Source organism: Alligator sinensis, unplaced genomic scaffold (assembly GCF_000455745.1).
Source record: "Alligator sinensis unplaced genomic scaffold, ASM45574v1 scaffold370_1, whole genome shotgun sequence".
NCBI lineage: Eukaryota > Metazoa > Chordata > Crocodylia > Alligatoridae > Alligator > Alligator sinensis.
Genome location: NW_005842128.1, coordinates 121,219 through 140,995, shown reverse-complemented (window position 1 = coordinate 140,995; position 19,777 = coordinate 121,219). Strand labels below are relative to the sequence as shown.

Here is a 19,777-nt window from a genome sequence, read left to right as displayed (position 1 = left end):
GCTCAAGACATGCATTTAGGTGAAACAAAAAAACTTTATTACCCTCACAACACCCATCCCCCATCCCTACCCCTTCCCCCTCAACAAACAGAACCCCCTGCCCCCTCAACCAACAGAGCCCTTCCACCACCCTCCCCACCTACCAACAATAAACAACCCACTTACAAGCCGGAAACTATATACAAAGGGAAAACTATTTACAATATTTTGGGTCTTCAAGCCCAGAATGGGGGGCCATGACAGGGGGGGCCTAGGGGGAGGGCCCTGGGGCAGGTGCCCAGCACCCCAGCCCCCGTATGTTCCCTGGAGCTGGGCTTAGGCCAGACCTCTAGTGGCAGGCCATACCCGGCACTAAAATTAATGCTAGGTCATGTCTATACATGCATAAATGAGCATTAACTAATCGCACCTAAATTTGATACTTGCATTTGCAGGTATCAAATTTAAGTGTGATTAGCCTAAGCTAATGTGCATGAAGGGCATGCATGTGTAGACGCATGCCCATAATGCTCATTAATTTAGACTAACGCACATTAACACGTCTTGTGTAGACGCACCCTTCTACTGCCAAATTGGCATCCTCTCTTTCCTATGTCACTTGTACCTTCAGTATATTATATTCTCTGCTACCCTATACCCAAGTGTTATACCCAGATTTACCAGCACTGAGAATGTAATATCTTGACATCCTATCTGAATTGTACTGTACCTATGACTGGGTCAGTTAGCCCTTAGAGCTATTTCTGTTTTTAATAACCACCTGTTTTTATAACCTTGTGATAGAAGTAAAAATATTTTTAAAATTTACAGTACAAGACAGTTTTGAATTTGTGTACAGAATTACATATCCTTTTTTAATTTGTGTGAATGTGGTTTCTATGAAATTGTAGGACTAATAATTGCCTTGAGCCATGTATATGGAGTAGGCAGTGACTGTATGACCTTCTCAAGGTATAACTCACATAGGAAAGCACAATCTTGTCTCTTGATTGTGTAGGGATCCCATGTGCCTAATAGGATCACCCTTTTGATTTTTCAGGCTTGCAGTGGCTAAATGATCTGGTGCATGGGTTCAGGTGCCTGGACTGACTTCACGCCACTTATCTGGCCTTCACTCCAATAAATGCCACCATTTTCTCAAGAAACCACAAGGGAAATAGATTTCTACTTCCATCTTTTATAATGGGGATCTGAAAGAAGTAAACTGTCATGACATTTTTAACAGAACTCTGGACATTGTAGTACAGAAATGATTTTTTTTAACTAGCCCTAAACATTTGGAAGCAATAGTGAACACACGATATGAACAAGTACAGGTCCTGATGGAACAGGCATAGCTTTAGGAAGATGGCAAAAGAAGTGATATGAAAGGGTGATTTGAAGAAGTTTGAAAGCCACTTGCCTAATGTAAAATTCGTTAAGGGGTTTGGGAACAAGTACCAGAGCCCAGGTTTCTCCTACTCTCAGAGAAGTGGCTTCTTCACTGGACTGCTGGATTGCTTTTCATGGGTTAGATGTCTAAATTCTGCCTAAATCCCAAGCAACAAATAGAATGACCCAATCTTGTATCACTACTGCATTCAGTTTTCTCATATTTTAACCAATAAATATCTGGTTAAAATAAGAATAAGTTTTTCTTATATTTTAACCAAAAATATGTTTCCTGTAAAGTGCAGCAATAGGTCTGCTTTGTTAAATGAATGGGGATACTCTTCATATTTTTTGGCCAAAAATACAATTATACTGTTAAGTAAGAGTTCATTTAATCCATTAATTCTAAAAGGCACAGAGTTAAAACTTAACTGAGTTTAACCCAGAACGCTGAACATGACAATAATGCACATGTGTGCATATGATATAAGCTGACCTAGTTACTCAAACCTTGAAGAAAATATCTATATTTTTACAACATTTGAAAGCCATCCCTCCACAGTTCAGGAACCAATCTGCTAAACCAATGATAAAGGACTTTGAGAAATTATTGTTATACTCAGTTTAAGCTAGAAGCCAAGCACTTGACTAATGGGTTCTCAGAGATTATAAAACTGTTTCTTTTAAGAATAGCTACTTTTTTTTGTTTGAAAGAAAATATCCATGTTCAAATCACTTCTAATCCTTGTTGAAATTGTTTGATTGTTCTTTAAAATGTAGGATAGGTAATCATCCTAGCAACAGGATAACATAAATAAAATTGCTAGTGTTTTTAATGCAGGCCAAATATTATTTGATTCATTTAAATATTTGTATGACTCAAGACTGATTTTACTAAGTGAGGTATACTCTGGACCATAAAAAAGCATTCCTGGAATAAGCCACTTATGGAGTACTAGTTTTGCTTACAGGACTTTACAAGAAATATAGTGCATGTCTACACATCACCATATGGTGCTGTTGTTATGGTGCTGTGTGTTAGTACTTCCTTTTGGAAGCACTAAAGCATGGTGTAGTATGGGTGGTTACTGCATTGTGTGCACAGTGCACAGGTAGATTTCACTGTATGTCGCCGTAGCTGGAGATCACGTGTAAGCACACATGATCACTATGTTGGCATAGCACTCTGTACAGCAATGTAGTACATCATTACATTGCTATTCTGCACCCAGAGTACAGGACACCCACAGTTCTTGTTTTGAATCATGCAGACATAGGGCTTACTCTTTGGCCTAGTTTAGAAAATGGGCCAAACTTTAGGTCCTTCCTTTGTCATCTTTTTAGCTCCTTGGCAGCCCAAAAGAAACTTACATTTTCTCTAGAGTTTGTGCCAACACTTCTACATTTTTTAAAAGGACAGATGCCTGTCAGCATGTCAAGAGCTATAGTACAGAGCCAGAGGACAGTGAACCATAGGGAGCCTTCCTTATGGAATAGCTTCTTGAGTGACATTGTCCGTAGACAAAAATTAGTACTGCCTTAAGGTTGCTTTAACTTGTGCCAGGGACCTGTTTAGACTGTAATATCTGCCAAGATTGGGAGGAGATATTAAGGCTGACTGATATAAGGTTACTAATACCACCACTTCCAACCACATACATAGTACACTGCTCTGTCACACATGCACATCTAAAGCAGTGCCTGTGCTCAACTTGCATGTAATAATAGGATGAGCTTGCAGCTACTTGGAAATCAGTGTTACTATTAAAATGTCATCTTCCAGGTTTCCTGTAAGAGAGCAAAAGGCCATTCACTCAGTTTTCCAGTTAGCAAGATTCTGTTGTCTGGACAATTTATTTTTCCACTGACACCTGCCTACATCAAGGGTGAGGTGGTTTTAAAAAGTTTAGATTTAGTACCAAATTATCCATTTAGGTGACTAATTCTTCCTAAATTCCACTGAGATATCTAAGTCATGAAAAGTCATTCAGATTGTTTTTACTGCAGCTGCTACACAACTATTTTAGGCACATAAATGCATTAGATGCCTATGTTTTGGCTATATAAACACAACTAGGTACTTAACTTTCATCTTCAGAGCATATTCAGAAGCAATCCAGTTCAAACAGATAGCCATCAAATTCTCACCTCAGCTCTGTTGCATTCCAGATCAGACCTAAAAACCATAGGCTGTGTGTAGAGGAAACAAGGGGCGTGTGTGCATGACACTTTAAAGCGGGCTAAATGCTTTTGCACTGCTTTAATGGTGTCAGTGTTTGCATGCCTCAGTGGCATATTGCACACTAATTCCAGCCACTGTAGGAAATTCAGTGACATAATGTGCCTTAAATGACTTGGGGCGCAGCAAACTAAAACTCCTCTGAGGAGTTGCTGCCCCCACAGCCGCGAAGCGAAGCAGTGGACTGTGTGCTGCCTGGGACCGCTCCAGCCCCCTCCCCCTGAAGCACCAGTGCCCCCACCAGCTGTAAAATGGACACAGCTACTTGATTTGTTTCATTCAGAAATATCCATGTCATATCAAGGTTTCCTATTCCTGTCTGAGTTTTTGCCTTCTATTTTAGCAGTTTATTTCAAGTGAAATATTTAATGTCAAGCTTCCCATGTCTTGAGAGGGCAACAACTCATTTCTCAACTCATTTCCTTCCTTCCTTTCCCTAAATGAAACAGCAAAAATCAGGTAAAAAGATCAAATCATTTTGTTTGATATTTTTAACCCCACAATGTTTTTTATGCATTTTGTAGCCAGCTAAGGGGTTTATTATTTTTTTAAAATATGTTACTGTGTCCCTCAGTCTTACCTGGCCACTCTTCCTAAGGCTATGCCTGTTCCATCAGGACCTGTATTTGTTCATATTGGTGTGTTCTCCATTGCTTCCCAGTATTTAGGGCTAGTTAAAAAAAATAATCATTTCTGTACTAAAATGTAAAATATCCAGAGTTCTGTTAAAAATGTCAAAATAGTCTACTTCCTTCAGATCCCCATTACAAAAGATGGAAGTAGAAATCTATTTTCCTTGTGGTTTCTTGAGAAAATGATGTCATTTACTGGAGTGCAGGCCAGATAAGTGGCGTGAGATCAGTCCAGGTACCTGACCCCATGTGCCAGATCAGGTTGCTTACAGGTCTGGATCTGGCTGCGTGTCAGCCTGACCCTGTGCACTTGGATCCATTCACACACACTGTAGCACATATAGGACAGTGTCAGCAGAAGAGGAATGGCAATTAACACTGCCACTGCTCCCCATCACTAACTTTCTGGACCCATGGGGAGCCCTGCCAGCTGGACAACATGGTTCAGCCAGCCAGACCTGGCCTCCAGGCTAGAGATTTAGCACTACTGGAGTAGTGTGTTTAGACTTGGGCTGTGTTCTGAAAACTAGCAAATGTTCACTTAAACAGATGATAACAGGGTCTGGTACCTTTTTTTTTTATGCCAGAAATCCACTTTAGAGCTAATTATAAAACCTAGGCAATTGTTTTTTTCTTAATTTTTCAATTTAAGTGCATTTATTATAGTGCATTTGAGAGATGCTTCATTTCACTTAACATTTACCTTAGTCTTGCTCAAATGTATTCTGTGCCTGCTACATGGATCAAGCATTATTCTACACGTTTTGACATAAACCAGGGTCAGTAAAATCACCTCCTTTTATGCTGTTTTTTCTGCATCATTTTAACCACTGTAAGTTTTTGACTTCTTCACCTCTGTTCTTATAGTTTCAAAATATTGGGGAAATGCATATTTTTCCTACTACATCAGCTTTAAGTCATTATAGTTCTGTATAACTGGTCAGATACAAAGCAGATACAGAACGCAAGTTGGCAACAAAGATTAAGGATAACAAGAAGTCCTTCTTTAAGTACATAGGGAGCACGAAGAAGGCACAGGGTAACACAGGGCCACTACAGAATGGACTAGGGCAACTCGTAACTGATAGGATGGAAAAAGCAGAGATCTTAAATAATTTCTTTGCTTCTGTTTTCCTGGACACGGATACAGATGCACCTCCCAATGAGTCTTTAGTCTGGAGTGAGAGTAATACCAATCTACCAATGGTTAGCACTGACCTAGTGAAGGGGCACTTGGAAGGGTTGGACGTATTTAAGTTGGCGGGCCCCAATGATCTTTACCCAAGGGTACTAAAGGAGTTAGCCAATGACATAGCAGAACCACTGGCGCAGCTGTTTGAGTGCTCATGGCACTTGGGACAAGTCCCAGAGGACTGGAAAAGGGCCAATGTGGTCCCTATTTTCAAGAAGGGGAGGAAGGAGGACCCGGGTAATTATAAGCCATTTAGCCTCACCTCTATTCTCGGCAAGACCTTAGAAAAAATCATAAAGGATCACATTTTCGGCAAGACCTTAGAAAAAATCATAAAGGATCACTGTTGCAGGGGCCCAGCGGGTAACACAATGGTAAGGGGCAACCAGCATGGGTTTATAGCAGGCAGATCCTGCCTGACTAACCTGGTTTCTTTTTATGACCAGGTCACAAACTGCTTAGATGCAGGGGAGGAAATAGATGTTATTTACCTGGATTTTAAAAAGGATTTTGACACAGTGTCGCACTCAATCCTTATGAGCAAACTGAGTAGCTGTGTTGTAGATTTTTTTACAGTAAGGTGGGTGAAAAACTGACTTATGGGATGCATCCAGAGAGTGGTGGTGGATGGGGCAGTTTCTCCCTGGAGGGATGTAGGTAGTGGTGTCCCCCAAGGCTCTGTCCTTGGATCAGTTGTTTAATATCTTCATCAGCGATTTGGATGAAGGGGTTGATTGTCCAAATTTGCAGATGACACTAAATTATGGGGCATAGTAAACACACTGGAGGGCAGGAAGTGAATTCAGACAGATTTGGACAGACTGGGGAAGTGGGTAGATCAGAATAGGATGCAATTCAACAAGGATAAATGCAAGGTGTTGCACCTGGGGAGAAAGAACCTGCAACACACCTATAGACTGGGGGGGTACTATTCTGAGTACCGCAACAGTAGAAAGAGATCTCGGAGTCCTATTTGATGCAAAAATGAACAAGAGTCACCAGTGTGACGAAGTAATAATCAAGGCTAACCATGCTCTTTCTTGCATCAGCAGGATTATCACGAGCAGGTATAGGGAAGTGGTAATTCCCCTCTATGAGGCATTGGTGAGGCTGCAGATGGAGTACTGCATCCAGTTTTGGGCACCGCACTTCAAGAGGGATGTGGATATCCTTGAGAGGGTTCAGAGGAGGGCTACTTGTGTGGTTGAGGGCCTGCAGTTAAGACTCCATGAAGACAGACTGAGGAATCTGAATCTCTTCAGCTTCCACAAGAGAAGGCTGAGAGGTGATCTTGTGGCTGCCTACAAACTCATCAGGGGGGCCATAGGGAACACTGTTTACCAGGGCGCCCCTCGGGGTTACCAGAAATAATGGCCACAAACTGAAGGAGAACAGATTTAGATTGGACATAAGGAAGAAATTATTTATGGTAAGGGTTGCCAAAATATGGAATGGGCTTCCAAGGGGGGTGGTTCTTTCCCCTACCCTGGAGATGTTCAAGAGGAGATTAGATAGGCATCTGGCTCGGATTATCTAACGCCAGCTGAATAGTGCACTAAAGAGCACCCCAGTGCTCTTTCCTGCCTGGAGCAGGGGGTCGGACCCGATGATCTACCAGGTCCCTTCTGACTAGAAATCAATGAAATCTATGAAATCCAAAAGAAGAAAAATCTTGTACAGATAGAAGGTTGGACATGTAAGACATGTACAAATGTCAGCTTTTATTTTGAAGTATATGATTCTCAACTCATGTAAATTGGTGTGGCAATGGAGATGGCTGATTTACATGAACAAAAGATATTGTTTTTTTAAATGATTAAAAAAATACTGAGTAATAAGGTTGAAGGAGACCTCAAGGGACATCTAGTCTGAGCCCCACATAGCTGCAATATATGCTATTCTTAAATTACCCCAGGTAAATACATATCTTTCTCTTCTTGAAAAACCTCAGTGAAGGAGATTCCACAGCTCCCTTAGGCAGCTTATTTTATGTTTTATTGCTCTTAAGGCACTTACACATTACATTTTTCATGTGATCAGGCTTTTGAAAGTGCTCTACAGTCATGACATGACACGTGTGCATAGTTGCAGAGCATTTTTAAAATGGCCAATCGAATGAAAAATTAACCTTCCTCAAATGAGGTATTAGATGAGGGCACTCTAAAGCAAGGCACCTTGGGGAACTTGTGTTCCCTCCAGGTTTAATTTTTCACACTTTGGGGGCTGTCAGTTAGGGAGGGAGAGGAGGAGGGAGCAGCATGGAGTGAATGGCTAGGCATGACCAATGACCAGGCTGGAGTTGGGGAGGGTCAGGGTGAAGGCAGAACCCCCTTGCCTCATCCCTCCCGCCAGCTGCCCTGGCTGGAGTATTGAGGGGAGCCAGACTGGGTCCACTTCATGCCCCTCCCCCCCAGCTCCAGCCAGGCCAACCACAGCCAGCAACTCCATGTTGCTCCTTCTCCCTACCCCACCTTCCCTCACTGACAGCCCCAGAGCTAGGGGGGAACCTGGGGAGAAAGGCGGTTCTGCAGTGCCCCTACCTGCTGGCCAGGGCTGGTGCAGGCAGACTCCATTCCCCTCCAACCCAACAGGTGAATGTCTGCTGAATTGGAGGGAAGGGTCTAACTCATGGCGCTTTGTGAAATATTTCACATTAGAGGGAGGAAATATTTTTTTTCCTGAGCTTTAATTTAAAGCTGCTTTGCTGCAATTTAAACCCACTGTCACATGCCCCATGCTCTGTGGCAAAGGAGAACTATGTTTCTCCATTTTCTGTATGGTATTCTTTCAAATATTTGGAAATGCCGTTATGTTCCCCCTTAATCTTCTTTTCTGTCAAAGTCAAGGGACTGAGTTCCGTCAACCTTTTGTCATACAACTTACTTTCTAGCCCTCTATCATCTTAATCACCTACATTCAGACCCGCTATCAACATCCTTTTTAAAGTGTATTATCCCAAACTGGACATCATACTCCAGTTAAATCCTATCTGGGATCAAATTGAACTGTGCTGTCACCTCTCATGTTTTGCTTACAGTACTTCTGCAATACAACTCAAAATTGTGTCTAAACATAGGTTCTTTCTTGAATCCATTAGTGAATAGAGGGACACTACTGAATCAAGCCTTTGGAGCAGAAATTGTGGAAGTCTTTTCCTAATATACCTGGTACACTATAGTTCTTTGTTCTTTTCCAGTGGCTTGAGAATATAGAAGTTTAAGAACTTTTAAGTTAACAGAGACCAGTTATTTAATTCCACGGTCCTGGATTCAGTTCCCTTGTGATGTCCGCTTCTCAAGGATTGGTGTGTCGAACAGCCATACTGGAAAACGCTATTCAGCATTCCAAAAAGAACTGCGCAGACAGTGGTCAGGCAGTGTAAAGGATTATTACAAAGTAATGTTCCACATAGGTTTGGTTTTTTTTCAATTAACTGTTTAAAGCAGTGCCAAACCCTTGCACAATGGATTTGACCATAAATGGATCCAGGATTTTGCTAAAAGCAGGTGTGGTTGCAGGGACTGGTGCTGCAGGGGTGGCTGCACTCCCTGCTTCCAGCCTCCTCTCCCACACTGTAGCAGGCAGATGGCACTGCAGGAGCAGCAGCCAAGAACTTGTTGCAAGGCAGGTAAGTATTCCCCTGCTCCCTTCCCCAATCCTGTCCTCTCCATCCGTTCCCCTCCCATTCTCCAACCTCCCCTGCCTGCCACTGTCAGGTGCTGTTCTGGGAATGAGACAAGTTCCTGCCTGTTGCAGCTGAGCTGCAGTCACTGGGGATTGGGTAGCAGCAACAGTGGCCAGTAGGCATATTCCCCCTCCCAACACCTTTCTACCTGCCTGATGCTGCCATTGTTGTGCTCCTGGGCTGACTGCAGCCCAGCTGGATGGGACAGGACCTCCCCTTCCTCCCAGGTGCTGTCCCAGTGGTAGTCAGGGGAGGGAGGTGAGGGAGGGAGAAAGAGGGAGAGGCAAAGGGATGTGCCTTTGAGCATACATGCTTTCAAACTTAAATCCCTGGCTGCTTCTCTGGCAGCATGGCTATAAGGGGGTAGGGCAGTACCACTGCACCCTCTCTACATTCACGCCTGGATTTGACATATTTTAATGAGGGTTTCTTGGAAAAAGGACTTGATTCATAAATGGCCATAATGGCCAGTTACTAACTGAACCCTGCCAAGTTCAGCACTGCCACTCAATCTTAATATAAAGGAAGAAGTACAAGAGAAGAGCAAGGTACACATTTTCTCAGTAAGCCTTTCTTTATCACTTTTCATCTGGGGCCACAACACACATTGGCAGAAGATTTTCATAGCATAGGTCTGTTCCCAAAGTAAATATTTCACGGTTAGTTTTATATAGAAAAATATGTTTCTTGGCAAGGCTGGACAGTTCAAGAAATGTCTTTCTTTTAGGCCTGTGCAAATAGGGAACTATTCAATTCAAATTCGGCCGATTCGGATGCCAGCGATTTGATTCAGAGATTTGGATCGCTTTTCCGATTTGATTTGGCCAAATCGACTTCGGAAGATTCAGTGTCGATTCAGAGATTCGACCATAGAGTATAATGGGGAGTCAATGAAATATCTATAACTTTGTTGTTTTGTGACTGATGCAGATGTAACTTGCAGGAATGGTAGCCTCTGCTGAGGGCAGGTAGCCTGCCAAGTTTCAAGGTGAAAGGTGCAGAGGTTTCTGGGAAACTGCATCTCAAGCTGCTGACTAGCAAAACTCATGTCACATGTGTGTGTTAAGCCACAGCAGGGTGAAAACTGCAGGGATGGTAGCCCCTGCTGAGGCCACAAAGCCTGCCAAGTTTTGAGATAGGTGCAGGGGTTTCTGGGAAACTGCACCTCAAACTGCTGACAAGCAAAGCTCATGACATAGGTGACACTGTGTGTTAAGGCACAGGGGGGTGAAAACTGCTGGCCTGCTAGGCTCTCCTGCAGCCATGAAGTCTGCCAGCTGTCAAACAGATAGGTGCAGGGGGAGTCTAGGTTCTGGGGCCCTGCACCTCTGGCTGCAGGCAGGCAAAACTTGTAACATGGGTCGGTGACACTGTGTGTGTGTTCAGGTGCGCCCACCACTGTAAACGGCATCAGGTAAAAATAACTTAGTGACTCAGTAGTCAGCACCAGTAGCACCAGAAGCATCTCAGGCAGCCACACTAAACTGTCAGGCCCTTCTTTCCTCTCAAGTAGGAGCACCTAGTGCATGTCTGTTAGGTGCGCCCTCCTGGTGCGACTGTGTGTGTGTGTGTGTGTGTGTGTGTGTTCAGGTGCACCTTTCTGAGTGCTGGGGCCTCTGTACAACATGGCAGTGTGCCTCAGTGAGGCCTCCTCCTCCCCTACAGCTTCATTCCAGTCCACCACTGTAAATGACAGCAGGTAAGACAATATGGTGTCTTTTTAGTGGGGCAACTATATAAGTAGAGAGAGATATTTTAGCAAGCTTTGGGGTTAAAAAACCCTTTGTCAGGATGAGGAAGCACCTGTAGTTGGAGTGTCTGCTGGTCCTGGATGAAAGGAATAGTAAAGAAGCCAGAGGCTGGCCTGGCTTGCAATGCAGGCAAGAAAGCCAGTCAGTGAAAATGGAAATGGAGGCGTCAGGGGGTGAGGGACAGGCTGGGGTGGGGAGGGTGGGGAAGGGCAATGTAGCAGCACAGGTAAAATTGCAAAGGTGCCTGGGGAGTCAGATGTCCAGCAGGTTGCTGAATGTCAGAATTCCACTGTGTATATTGATATATTGAGTCCATGAGTTTCTGTACCTACTACCTAGGAGGCTGATGAAGTGAAATTCATAGGCCCGGCTGTGAAAATTGGTTTGTAAATTCAAACAAGCACCTAACCTCATCACCAGAACTGAAGCCAGCTTCCTACAGCTCAAAACACAAAACCTGCCAACTATCTCCAGTACCCCCACAAACTGCACACCAGAAACTATCACAGACAACAATACCCAACTACCTGTGGGGGCACATTCCTCACCAAAAAACCACTCTGCCTCCAGTCTCTCCGGCCTGATCCTGAAAGGGATCAATTTACAAACCAATTTTCACAGCCGGGCCTATGAATTTCACTTCATCAGCCTCCTAGGTACAAAAACTCACGGACTCAGTATAGATTAGACGGTGGAATTTTGGCACACTGTGACCTGCCAGACATCTGACCCCCCAGGTACCTCTGCACTTTTACCTACGCTGCTACATCCCCCTCCCACTTCCACCCCAGCCTGTCCCTCAACCCCTGATGTCTCCATTTCCATTTTCACTGACTGGCTTTCTTGCCTGCATTGCGTGCCAGGCCAGCCTCTGGCTTCTTTACTATTCCGACCATCCAGGACCAGGAGACACACCAACTGCAGGTGCTTCCTCAGCCTGACAAAGGGTTTTTCAATGCAAAAGCTGGTATCCCAGGCAGCTAAGCTGAGCTCACCTGGAGCCTCAAAACTGCACTGTAACCAGCAAGTGTTAGGCCTGTCAAAGATGTGACAGGGCTGGGCTTTTCCCAGCCAGGACTGTGTGCATGGGTGTGTGCGTTAGCTGGAGGGTATGGAGGCTCCTACCCACCTTTCACCAGGGGATTGTTGGTCTTGGCATTTATGGAGCTCCTGCACTGCCAGCAGTCCCACCAGGCCTCCCTACGTGGGCAGAGTGCAGTTTTAGTGGTCATGCCCAGGACCTGGGGCCTCCTCCTTCCCCATAGCCCCAGGCCATACCTCCAAATTCATCCTGGCAGGGGAGCGAGCTCAGCAGGGACATGTTCTTCCCCTGCTGGCTGGTGATGCAGTGAGTGCCTCCTCCAGCTAAGAGTGGGGCATTAACTGTTTTTTAAAAAATGAAAAAAGAAAATAGGTGCAGACAGAGTGAGGAGGGTGGCACGCAGTCTATCTGCAGGTGGAGCTTGGGGAACCCCAGCAGTGGGAGGTTCACTTTCAAGAACGCCAGCTGCTCCACCAAACTAGGATCCAAGCAGGTTCAGTGGGGTGTGACAACGTCCCCAGCAATGCTGACCACCCTCTTGCTTGAAACACTGGTTGGTGGACAGGACAGGTGTTGCCGGGCAACTGTGGCCAGATCTTGCCACATCTGGCTCCGGCTTGCCCAGTAGGCCAAGAGGTTACAGTCCAGTGGCTCCACTTCCTCAGCAAGACAGGTAGCCACCGAAGCCTTGGCGCTACCTGCCCAAGGGTGGGGTCTGGTGCGTTTGGACCCCAGCATTGAAACCATGGCCTTGGCCCACATTGGCACTTGGCCTACATTGGCAGTGGCTAGTGTGGAGGAGACTGGCTGGTGCTGGTGCTGGGAGTGCTGGCACAGGAAAGTGGATCCCCTTCCTCCACATCCCTTTGCCTCTTCCCTTCTGCCTCCCTGACTTTGTTGACTAGCACCTGCATCCAGTGATTGAGGGTTTTGGTGCTGCCAGTGCACATGCTCCCCTTCACTCTCGGGTTGCACATGCCTGCCAGCATGTGGACTGTACTAGACCGCAAGGGATCCAGCCATCTCCTGATGCCCTCCTTCAGCTGCCTCACCAGTGCCTGCACATCTGGTGACAGCAGCCTGCCCTAGCCAGGAACATCGATCCCCTGGAACTTCTCCCTTTGGTTCTCTAGTTCCCTTACTAGGGGGATCACCTGGCTAAGGAGAGCATCACCAGTGCTGAGGGTCTCAGTCACCTTGAGGAAGGGCTTGAGGACCACCAGGATCTGGGAGATGGTACCCCACTCAGCTCTGTTCAGGGGCCCACTGATCCCTATCTCCCCAAACAAGGCCATCTCATGGATGGGCTTCTGTTGCTCCACCAGCCTTTCGAGCATCAGGTATGTGGAGTTCCACAGAGTCTCCACATCCTGCATGATTTTGTGCTGTGGGATGCTCAGCTCTGCCAGTTTCTCCCACAGCATCTTCCCCCCTTGATGCTGCGATGGAAGTAGCCCGACACCTTTCTGCATTTTGAAATCAGTTGGCTCATAGTGCTAGTGGTGGCGGCACCATCACCAGCAGCCCTGTCACCCTCCAAGGTGTCTGTGACTATCAGGTGCATCCTGTGTGCCACACAGCAGATGCCAGCAAAGTTGGCATCACAGACAGCCTTGACCATATTGGCCCAGTTGTCAGTGACCGTGAACCTGTGGGTGAGCTCAGCCTGCCAAACAAGCCATCCCTGTACCATGCAGTTCTTGGCTACCATGATCTCCCTTGCCGCGTGGGACTCATTCAGCACCTCGGCTTGGAGGAGAACCCACCGATGGCCTGACTGATCTCAGCAGTGCCATGTGAGGGAGAGGTAGGCATGATCACCACCCCGGCTGCTCCAGATGTCAGAGGTAAAGTGCAAGGCTACCTGTGGCCCTGCCTTGCGCAGCTCCTCCCTCAAGTACTCCCTTCATGCCTCATACAGGGAGGGCACCACCATCCTGCTAAAGGTGGTGCATGTGGGCACTTGGTAAGATGAGACCACAAGCACCATGAGCCACCTGTACCCTGGCCACTGAACTAGGGAGAAGAGCTGGCTGTCCAAAGCAAACATCTCCTCAATGGTCTGGGTGATCTTGCTCACCTTGGGAATTCACCCCCTCTGTCTGCAGCTTTCTCCCACTGTTCCATGGTGGCCTGCCTCTGCTTTGGGGGGACAGGGGCTTTGGAGAAAGCGGGGAACTTCCCTTTGGGCATGCTCGCACTGGTGCCAGGCTGAGCAGAAAGAAGGGCAAGGGGGTGCTGCCTCCTCAGATACAGCAGCATCGCTGTGGTGGTAAAGTGTTTCACCTCCTTGCCTTGGCTGATCTGCCTTCAGCAGTACTGGCCTTCGGCATACTAGAGCAAACTTGGGATCATCTGCCAGCTCAAAATGCTCCCACATTACGCTACTCACCTGCTTCTGGGTTGAGGGTGGGGGTGCTTTCTTATCCCCTCCTCAACAGGCTGAGGCACGACAGCAGAAGGAGCTGCCTCAGCTGAGCCACTTGCCTGAGCCTCTGCAACCTGAACCTCCTCCGAGGTCCTGCTTTCTAGATAAGGAGACCTGGGTCTAGGAGAACATTGAGGGGTATGGAGCACAAACTCTGATTCCCCCTTGGTCCCCAGAATTGCTTGAGCCAGGGCATTCAGGTCCCCTGGTTCCAGCTCCAGCTCCTCCTCTGGCAATGGGAAGCTCACACCTGGGAGCTGGCATTGGTGTGGGTGAGACGGTGCCTATTGCTGGAGTTAGGGGAGGTGGTGCAGGTGCAGGAACGTCAGGTACAGGTACTGCTCCCACCTCCTTGCTTCCCCTGGCAGCAGAAGCCTCATGGCTGCTTGGGAAGAGGATGCGTCTACGTTTGAGGGGCAGGGAACTTGCAGCTCTAGCTCTCCCTCCCCTGCCAGAAGGTCTGGTACCTGCTTCTCCAGCATGCTCCATATTAATCTTTCCTGTTATGACTCCTTTTATGTTGTGTGTTTTCTTTCCTCTGTGTTGCATGCCCTGGACTCTTCTTTGATTGATTGTTTGATTGATTAATGATTATTAAGAACTATGTAAAAATGTGTGCTGTCTGTCATCTTCTGTGCTGTGATGTATTTATTTCCTATAAATTATGAATGTGAAGTGCGACTCCTTTTGTGTTGTGTGTTTTATTTCCTCTGTGGTGTGTGCACTGGACTCTGCTTTGGTTATTAATAACTATATATGGTTTCTTCTTTTGTGATGTGCTATTAATATGAATGTGTGACTATTACTGTACTACTTGTTCTTCTTCTGTGTTGTAATGTGTACCTAAAATAATATATCTCCTTCTACTAGAACTCTGAGTTTTGTGTTGTGTGTGTTAATCTCAATGTGAATCTCTGTCTGACTTCTGTGTTGCCTTTAGTCTGTATGTAAACAAACTATAACAATATTAATAACTAATAACTATATATAATCTGATTCTGAATCTCTTCTTCTTCTATAAATATCTGACTTCTTCTATGATGTGTGAGTGTGTGTAATGTGTGCTTCCCTGCACTGTGATGTATCACACTGCCAGGGAAAACACTGAGCTTTCTTTTTTAAAAGTATTGCAAAAAAAAAGAGAACAAATATAAAAAAAGAGAACAAATATAAATTGAAAGAAATGAATTGGATAAATAGTAAAGTAGGGAGATGCTAAGATAAGCGATATCCTATCCAATCCTTTCTAACAGCAAAAAGTAGCAGGCCACTGACTAGGAAACCAGGCCAGTAGCCACAATACCTTTGAGACGCTGTTACTCAGGCAGAAACAGCTCAGGAAAGGGACAGAAAAGCCTACGTACAGAGGCTTTTATGCTGTTTCTATGTCCCTCCCCCCAGACACTGTGATTGGAATAGCAGTCAGGGAGAAATCACAATCAATTGGCCAGCTAGAGATGTCAGTCCTTCCCCCCTCCCCTTGTAAGTTTCTGTTTCCCCATAAAGACCACCTTCTGAATTGCCGAATCTCTTCCAAATCTTTTCTGAATTGATTTGGAGGCTCCGAGTCGATTCAGAAAGTTTTAAGCTTCTAGTGATTTGATTCGGATTTGGAGATTCGGCCTCCGAATTGGGCCGAATTGTCTCTGAATCAAATTGCAAACCAAAGCTTCACACAGCCCTGCTTTCTTTTTGCATCCTTGAGAACCTGACAGCCAGGTACTCAGTGGTCCTTACAAGGTGTAAATCAGGTAGAAATGAGCACTCCAAGGAGGATTTGGTTCTTTAAAAGGTAGGATTCTTATTTCCATCTGGCTTCCAATCAATTGTCCTTCCTAGACAAAACATTTGGTCAGTGTTTTAGCAAAGGTATAATCATAATGAGTCCCTATACACATGTAGGGCAGGCATTTCCAAAGGCACTGTTTGCACTGTACTTAAAGTACTTTTAAGTATAGTGCCCTAGACATTCCACGGGTTGGTGCAAGTTTTATGCCTGGCTGTAGTTCTGTAGAGTAGGAGGCAGGGCACACTGGGCACTGCACAAAGCAGCTAATTACCTTTTTGAAAAACACCAGTTAAATATACAGGCAATCCCCACTTAACGCTGTTTTGCTTAGCACTATTTCTCTATAACGCTCATTTTAAATTGATACTTGATTTCACTAAGTGCTCAGTGAGTTTCGTGATAACGCTTGCGGTTGCCATCTTGGGTCATCAAATACTTTCAGTTTTGCTTAAGACTCATTTTACTTAACACTCAGTTTTTCACGAACCAATTAAGAGTGCTAAGCAGGGGTTGCCTGTATGTGTAATAAAGGTGAACTAGGTAGGCTGAGACACACTACTGCAGTTCGCCTTATATTTAAAACACATATAATGGGGTTTAATTAAGGTGACTTCGCCATTTTGAAAGTGTTTTAAGTTGCCCACGTGTATGAAGTGACAGCTTTAGAATGCTTTAAATGGTGAAAATTGTCACACAAACTAAATTAGGTTATATAATTTACTACATTTTATCAATATGTTTCTAACCAAGTCACTAGGATGGCCTTTGTATACATATGTGTTTGTAATATATGCCAGCAGCCTCTTTATAACTTGTGATTTTTCCATATCTTTTTTCACAGGTTCATTTCTATATTCTCGTGAAAGCAATTTATACCCTTGGTCATAGTGCATCTCTGATTGCTCTTACAACAGGGAGTATAATTCTTTGTGTGTTCAGGTAAGTACTTTACATAAACAAAATTAAGTGGTAAAATAGGAAAATATTTTAAAATTCTTGTCTCTTCTATGATCCTATAGCTCTTTATTTTTTAATTCTTAAAAAATAGTGAAAAATAATAATACAATGATAATTTGATTTTTCTGTTAATGATAATCATACTAGAGGGATCCTGAATCACTTTATGAATTCATGTACAGTAACACTTCTATAAAAAAAGATTAGCCAGTGTCCATGTGATGTAGAGTTTCATTGATCAAAATCAACACCTTGAATTACAACTGAAAAAGATGGAAGCTTGTTAATGCAAACCAAGTGGACAGTAATGAGCGTCTGAAGCTTCTGGGTGATCCCAAAAAGTGTTATTTCTTAAACTTACCTGGGAGCTGAAAATTGCATGACTCTGGTGAGATACTGAAGAAAAATGCTATCATTTAACACTCTATTAAAACAGAGATTGGGAAAAAGGTACTTCTAGCTAATGGTACTACCCAAGATTTTTGGAGTAATTGGAGACTCATATATTTTGAAAAGGTCAGGGCTGTACTGTCAGAAAAATATATAGTGTTTCTTTCAGTCACACCACAAGCAGGAGTTTTATTAGCATCTATCTCCCTGCCCTTATTACCTTTATGTTCTCTATCCTGCACCTCAGCCAACTTCCCCTTTTTCATCTAAGTCCCAACAACCAGTGGGTGGTGAGAAAGTAAAAATATACATCATCCAGTTTCATTTATATAACTGCAAAAGCATGTTATAAAGCCGTATGTAGGGCTGACTCTAAGGGTGTGTAGGATCTGGGGCATATCAGCCTGTGCGGGGCTTGTGTGGGAAGTGTGTTGGGTGGTGAGTGGCCACAGCATGGAGCGGGGGAGGGGTGGCCAGTGGTGAGCAGCTGGAGAGCAAAGTCAGCGGCGCGTGGCGCCCTCAGCACATGCCAATGGCGCTGTCGATGCAGCCTGTATGGCACTGTCCACAGGGCCCTCCCAAAGCACGGGGCCCAAAGGCATGGTTCTGGCTGTATGTTCTCTGAGTGATAGTGTCAGGGCCTGAGCCCTTTCATTCCAAGGGCCACTTATGTACTTACAGAACAGGAGTAATGAAAGAGAACTTTTCACAGTCCCATACTCAGAGCAGATGAAAAATCCCGCAGCATTATTTTTTGGGATCTCTCTAGAAAGAATGAGTAGGTCAATTCAGGAGAAATGTCCTATATCTCAGCTAATTCAACACTACACTGTAGGCAATTCAACACTACTTTGTGGTTAGCACTACTAACGATTCCATACATAAAAGAATCTAACATAGATACCTGACCTTTGCCATTCACTAGAAGTCAACTGATGAAAATAAAACTACCTTTATGCTTAAGCCAGACTGAAGAGGAGTCAAGAGCATTAGAGGAATCAGTGCAATTTTGTCACAATTTCCGAATAACTTTTCCTGGGATAAGGAAGGTTAAAGAAAGTTAAAAGTCACAGATTGCCGTCCAAACAAGTAACAAAGAACCATTCACTGAGGAGATCTACTGAGTCATTAGCAATGGAAATGAGCACAAATTGTGGGTGTGTACAGCCATTCACCACACCCTTTCTACATTCATGTGGCTTGCTTTAAGCTGCGGGATCATAGACCAAGAGCGACACAAGCAGCCATTCACTACTCCTGAGATCCATGCTAGGGAAAGCAGTGTAACTAATTTAGGGTGGGGGAAGGGTAGGTGGGATCAGGGTGGCAGGGGACGCTGGTGCGGAAGGGGCTGGTGGGTCCAGAGTGCAGAAGGGAGGTTGGCTGGTTGGGGGGGTTGGGATCTAAAAACCAGTCAGGGTTGCGGTGGGGAAGGGAATAGTGCAGCTTCAGGCTGGACTTTCCCAGGCCAGAGCTATGCTGTGTATGTGTACAGGCATTTGTGAGATCAGATTAACCCTTTTTTAGATTGGGTTAACCCAATCTCTGTCTAAGTAGTGCACCTGGTCAGGTGCACTAACTTAGATAGGGCATGCCATTTTGGGCATGATTTAACCTCTCTGCACACCTGTACAACTGGGCATTTAGATAGACCTAACCCTGGTTAGATCAATCTAAAGGTAACATCTGTATGTACCCTGTGCATGTGTTTATGCTTTTCATTCATGTAGTATTGAAGTAAAGGGGTGGCGTACATAATGAGGTTGTGTGTGTGTTTGTAAACTACTGGGTTTTGGAAATGCATCCGTACTTGTCAGTGATACAACAAAGTTCAGAATTTGGCTAGTGGAGAGTGAATGGGTTTATGAAAGGTTCCATTTCACCTCCTTCAGATCACAACACCTTGTATCAAAACATATATTTTTTGTCTTGAAAGAATCAAAGGTGCTTCATTCGTTTACCTCTGAAATTTATCCATCTTTAACCAAAGATCAGTGTAACAGCATTTAGGAGCAGGAGTGAAGAATAACTTTGCCAAATGAAACCATTAAAAGGGATTAGCGTTAGTTAGACTGTTGCCCTGTGGGGTCAGGCCAATTCTAAGGATCTCAATATTGTACTGTTAGACAGGAGAATGTGACACAATTGCACATATACAAACACACAAATCAATTAGGTGCATACATACGCACACTACCAGCTCAGGCACATACACATCCAAACCAGCCTAGACACATGCATACCTACCACCAATTCAAGCACATACACTATCCACCCCAAAAGTTAGACATATATCACTAA

At 44.7% G+C, this 19,777-nt stretch overlaps 1 protein-coding gene across 1 annotated transcript in view; it reads left to right on the top strand.

Moving 5' to 3' along the window:
- VIPR2 (vasoactive intestinal peptide receptor 2) overlaps positions 1 to 19,777 on the top strand; it is a 110,085-nt gene that overhangs the window by 61,797 nt on the left and 28,511 nt on the right. The window contains exon 4 of the mRNA XM_006024984.3: positions 16,971 to 17,068. Coding sequence (XP_006025046.1) covers positions 16,971 to 17,068 — 98 coding nt within the window. The remainder of the gene's footprint in view (positions 1 to 16,970; positions 17,069 to 19,777) is intronic.